This window comes from Scomber japonicus, chromosome 16, assembly GCF_027409825.1.
Source record: "Scomber japonicus isolate fScoJap1 chromosome 16, fScoJap1.pri, whole genome shotgun sequence".
In the NCBI taxonomy this organism is placed as follows: Eukaryota; Metazoa; Chordata; class Actinopteri; order Scombriformes; family Scombridae; genus Scomber; species Scomber japonicus.
Genome location: NC_070593.1, coordinates 261,958 through 267,026, shown reverse-complemented (window position 1 = coordinate 267,026; position 5,069 = coordinate 261,958). Strand labels below are relative to the sequence as shown.

General features: G+C 51.1%; 1 protein-coding gene across 1 annotated transcript in view; it reads left to right on the top strand.

The window, feature by feature from the left end:
• Positions 1-327: 327 nt before the first annotated feature.
• Positions 328-5,069, top strand: part of sec23a (Sec23 homolog A, coat complex II component) — a 25,421-nt gene continuing 20,679 nt past the window's right edge. Inside the window, exon 1 of the mRNA XM_053335952.1 lies at positions 328-569. Within this exon, the coding sequence (XP_053191927.1) occupies positions 349-569 (221 nt within the window). The 5' untranslated portion in view covers positions 328-348. The remainder of the gene's footprint in view (positions 570-5,069) is intronic.

Genomic DNA, 5,069 nt, shown 5'->3' with positions numbered 1-5,069 from the left:
TTATAGTACTAATACTGTGTTATAGTACTAGTACTGTGTTATAGTATTAATACTGTGTTATAGTACTAGTACTGTGTTATAGTACTAGTACTGTGTTATAGTACTAATACTGTGTTATAGTACTAGTACTGTGTTATAGTACTAGTACTGTGTTATAGTATTAATACTGTGTTATAGTACTAGTACTGTGTTATAGTACTAATACTGTGTTATAGTACTAGTACTGTGTTATAGTACTAGTACTGTGTTATAGTACTAATACTGTGTTATAGTATTAATATTCTGACTCCCTCTCTCCACAGTATCTGATAGTGTTTGCCCCCCCCCCCCCCCCCCCCCCGTGTTGCCATGGCGACCTTCCCAGAGTACATCGCTCAGAACGAGGAGCGGGACGGCGTTCGCTTCAGCTGGAACGTTTGGCCGTCGAGCCGCTTGGAGGCGACGCGGATGGTCGTTCCCGTGGCGACGCTGCTGACCCCCCTGAAGGAGAGACCAGACCTGCCCCCCATCCAGTACGAACCCGTGCTCTGCAGCAGAGCCACCTGCAGGGCCGTACTCAACCCTCTATGGTACGCACCTGTACACCTGTTCACCTGTTCACCTCTTCACCTCTTCACCTGTACACCTCTTCACCTCTTCACCTGTACACCTCTACACCTGTTCACCTCTTCACCTGTACACCTCTTCACCTGTTCACCTGTTCACCTGTTCACCTCTACACCTGTTCACCTGTTCACCTGTTCACCTGTTCACCTGTACACCTGTACACCTGTTCACCTGTTCACCTCTACACCTGTTCACCTCTTCACCTGTACACCTGTACACCTGTTCACCTCTACACCTGTACACCCGTACACCTGTTCACCTGTTCACCTGTTCACCTGTACACCTCTTCACCTCTTCACCTCTTCACCTGTTCACCTGTTCACCTCTTCACCTGTTCACCTCTACACCTGTTCACCTGTTCACCTGTACACCTGTTCACCTGTTCACCTGTTCACCTGTTCACCTGTTCACCTCTTCACCTCTTCACCTGTTCACCTCTTCACCTGTTCACCTGTTCACCTCTTCACCTGTTCACCTCTTCACCTGTACACCTGTACACCTCTTCACCTCTTCACCTGTTCACCTGTTCACCTCTTCACCTCTTCACCTGTTCACCTCTTCACCTGTTCACCTGTTCACCTCTTCACCTCTTCACCTCTTCACCTCTTCACCTGCTCACCTGTTCACCTGTTCACCTCTTCACCTGCTCACCTGTTCACCTCTTCACCTCTTCACCTCTTCACCTGTTCACCTGTTCACCTCTTCACCTGTTCACCTGTTCACCTCTTCACCTGTTCACCTCTTCACCTGTTCACCTGTTCACCTCTTCACCTCTTCACCTCTTCACCTCTTCACCTGTTCACCTGTTCACCTCTTCACCTGCTCACCTGTTCACCTCTTCACCTCTTCACCTCTTCACCTGTTCACCTGTTCACCTCTTCACCTCTTCACCTGCTCACCTCTTCACCTGTTCACCTCTTCACCTCTTCACCTGCTCACCTCTTCACCTCTTCACCTGCTCACCTGTTCACCTCTTCACCTGCTCACCTGTTCACCTCTTCACCTGCTCACCTCTTCACCTCTTCACCTGCTCACCTGTTCACCTCTTCACCTGCTCACCTGTTCACCTCTTCACCTGCTCACCTCTTCACCTGTTCACCTCTTCACCTCTTCACCTGTTCACCTCTTCACCTGTTCACCTGTTCACCTCTTCACCTCTTCACCTCTTCACCTCTTCACCTGCTCACCTGTTCACCTCTTCACCTGCTCACCTCTTCACCTCGTCACCTGCTCACCTGTTCACCTCTTCACCTGCTCACCTGTTCACCTCTTCACCTGCTCACCTCTTCACCTGTTCACCTCTTCACCTCTTCACCTGTTCACCTGCTCACCTGTTCACCTGTTCACCTGTTCACCTGTTCACCTGCTCACCTGTTCACCTCTACACCTGTTCACCTGTACACCTGTTCACCTGTTCACCTGTTCACCTGTTCACCTCTTCACCTGCTCACCTGTACACCTGTACACCCGTTCACCTGTTCACCTCTTCACCTGCTCACCTGTTCACCTCTTCACCTCTTCACCTGCTCACCTGTTCACCTCTTCACCTCTTCACCTGTTCACCTCTTCACCTCTTCACCTCTTCACCTCTTCACCTGCTCACCTGTTCACCTGTTCACCTGTTCACCTCTTCACCTGCTCACCTCTTCACCTGTTCACCTGTACACCTGTTCACCTGTTCACCTGTCCACCTCTACACCTCTTCACCTCTTCACCTGTACACCTGTTCACCTCTACACCTGTTCACCTGTTCACCTCTTCACCTGTTCACCTGTTCACCTGTTCACCTGTTCACCTCTTCACCTCTTCACCTCTTCACCTGCTCACCTCTTCACCTCTTCACCTGCTCACCTGTTCACCTCTTCACCTGCTCACCTCTTCACCTCTTCACCTGCTCACCTCTTCACCTCTTCACCTGTTCACCTGCTCACCTGTTCACCTGTTCACCTCTTCACCTCTTCACCTGTTCACCTGCTCACCTGTTCACCTCTACACCTCTTCACCTGTACACCTGTTCACCTGTTCACCTGTTCACCTGTTCACCTCTTCACCTGCTCACCTGTACACCTGTACACCTGTTCACCTCTTCACCTGCTCACCTGTTCACCTCTTCACCTCTTCACCTGTTCACCTCTTCACCTCTTCACCTGTTCACCTCTTCACCTGCTCACCTGTTCACCTGTTCACCTGTACACCTGTTCACCTCTTCACCTGCTCACCTCTTCACCTGCTCACCTGTACACCTGTACACCTGTTCACCTGTTCACCTCTTCACCTGCTCACCTGTTCACCTCTACACCTCTTCACCTCTTCACCTGTACACCTGTTCACCTCTACACCTGTTCACCTGTTCACCTCTTCACCTGTTCACCTCTACACCTGTTCACCTGTTCACCTGTCCACCTGCTCACCTGTTCACCTGTTCACCTGTTCACCTGTTCACCTCTTCACCTGCTCACCTCTTCACCTGTTCACCTGTACACCTGTTCACCTGTTCACCTGTCCACCTCTACACCTCTACACCTCTTCACCTCTTCACCTGTACACCTGTTCACCTCTACACCTGTTCACCTGTTCACCTCTTCACCTGTTCACCTCTACACCTGCTCACCTGTTCACCTCTTCACCTGCTCACCTCTTCACCTGTTCACCTCTTCACCTCTTCACCTGTTCACCTGCTCACCTGTTCACTTGTTCACCTCTTCACCTCTTCACCTGTTCACCTGCTCACCTGTTCACCTCTACACCTCTTCACCTGTACACCTGTTCACCTGTTCACCTGTTCACCTCTTCACCTGCTCACCTGTACACCTGTACACCTGTTCACCTGTTCACCTCTTCACCTGCTCACCTGTTCACCTCTTCACCTCTTCACCTGCTCACCTGTTCACCTCTTCACCTCTTCACCTGCTCACCTGTTCACCTCTTCACCTGTTCACCTGTTCACCTCTTCACCTGCTCACCTCTTCACCTGCTCACCTGTACACCTGTACACCTGTTCACCAGTTCACCTCTTCACCTGCTCACCTGTTCACCTCTACACCTCTTCACCTCTTCACCTGTACACCTGTTCACCTCTACACCTGTTCACCTGTTCACCTCTTCACCTGTTCACCTCTACACCTGTTCACCTGTTCACCTGTCCACCTGCTCACCTCTACACCTCTTCACCTGTACACCTGTTCACCTGTACACCTCTTCACCTGTACACCTGTTCACCTGTTCACCTGTTCACCTGTACACCTGTTCACCTCTACACCTCTTCACCTGTACACCTGTTCACCTGCTCACCTGTTCACTTGTTCACCTGTTCACCTGTTCACCTGTTCACCTCTTCACCTCTTCACCTGTTCACCTCTTCACCTGCTCACCTGTTCACCTCTTCACCTGTTCACCTGTTCACCTCTTCACCTGCTCACCTCTTCACCTGCTCACCTGTACACCTGTACACCTGTTCACCTGTTCACCTCTTCACCTCTTCACCTGTTCACCTCTTCACCTGCTCACCTGTTCACCTCTTCGCCTGTTCACCTGTTCACCTGTTCACCTCTTCACCTGCTCACCTCTTCACCTGCTCACCTGTACACCTCTACACCTGTTCACCTGTTCACCTCTTCACCTGTTCACCTCTACACCTGTTCACCTGTTCACCTGTCCACCTGCTCACCTCTACACCTCTTCACCTGTACACCTGTTCACCTCTACACCTCTTCACCTGTCCACCTGCTCACCTGTTCACCTGTTCACCTGTTCACCTGTTCACCTCTTCACCTGCTCACCTCTTCACCTGTTCACCTGTACACCTGTTCACCTGTTCACCTGTCCACCTCTACACCTCTACACCTCTTCACCTCTTCACCTGTACACCTCTTCACCTCTACACCTGTTCACCTGTTCACCTCTTCACCTGTTCACCTCTACACCTGCTCACCTGTTCACCTCTTCACCTGTTCACCTCTTCACCTGCTCACCTGTTCACCTGTTCACCTCTTCACCTCTTCACCTGTTCACCTGCTCACCTGTTCACCTCTACACCTCTTCACCTGTACACCTGTTCACCTGTTCACCTGTCCACCTCTACACCTCTACACCTCTTCACCTCTTCACCTGTACACCTGTTCACCTCTACACCTGTTCACCTGTTCACCTCTTCACCTGTTCACCTCTACACCTGCTCACCTGTTCACCTCTTCACCTGTTCACCTCTTCACCTCTTCACCTGTTCACCTGCTCACCTGTTCACCTGTTCACCTCTTCACCTCTTCACCTGTTCACCTGCTCACCTGTTCACCTCTACACCTCTTCACCTGTACACCTGTTCACCTGTTCACCTGTTCACCTCTTCACCTGCTCACCTGTACACCTGTACACCTGTTCACCTCTTCACCTGCTCACCTGTTTACCTCTTCACCTCTTCACCTGCTCACCTGTTCACCTCTTCACCTCTTCACCTGTTCACCTCT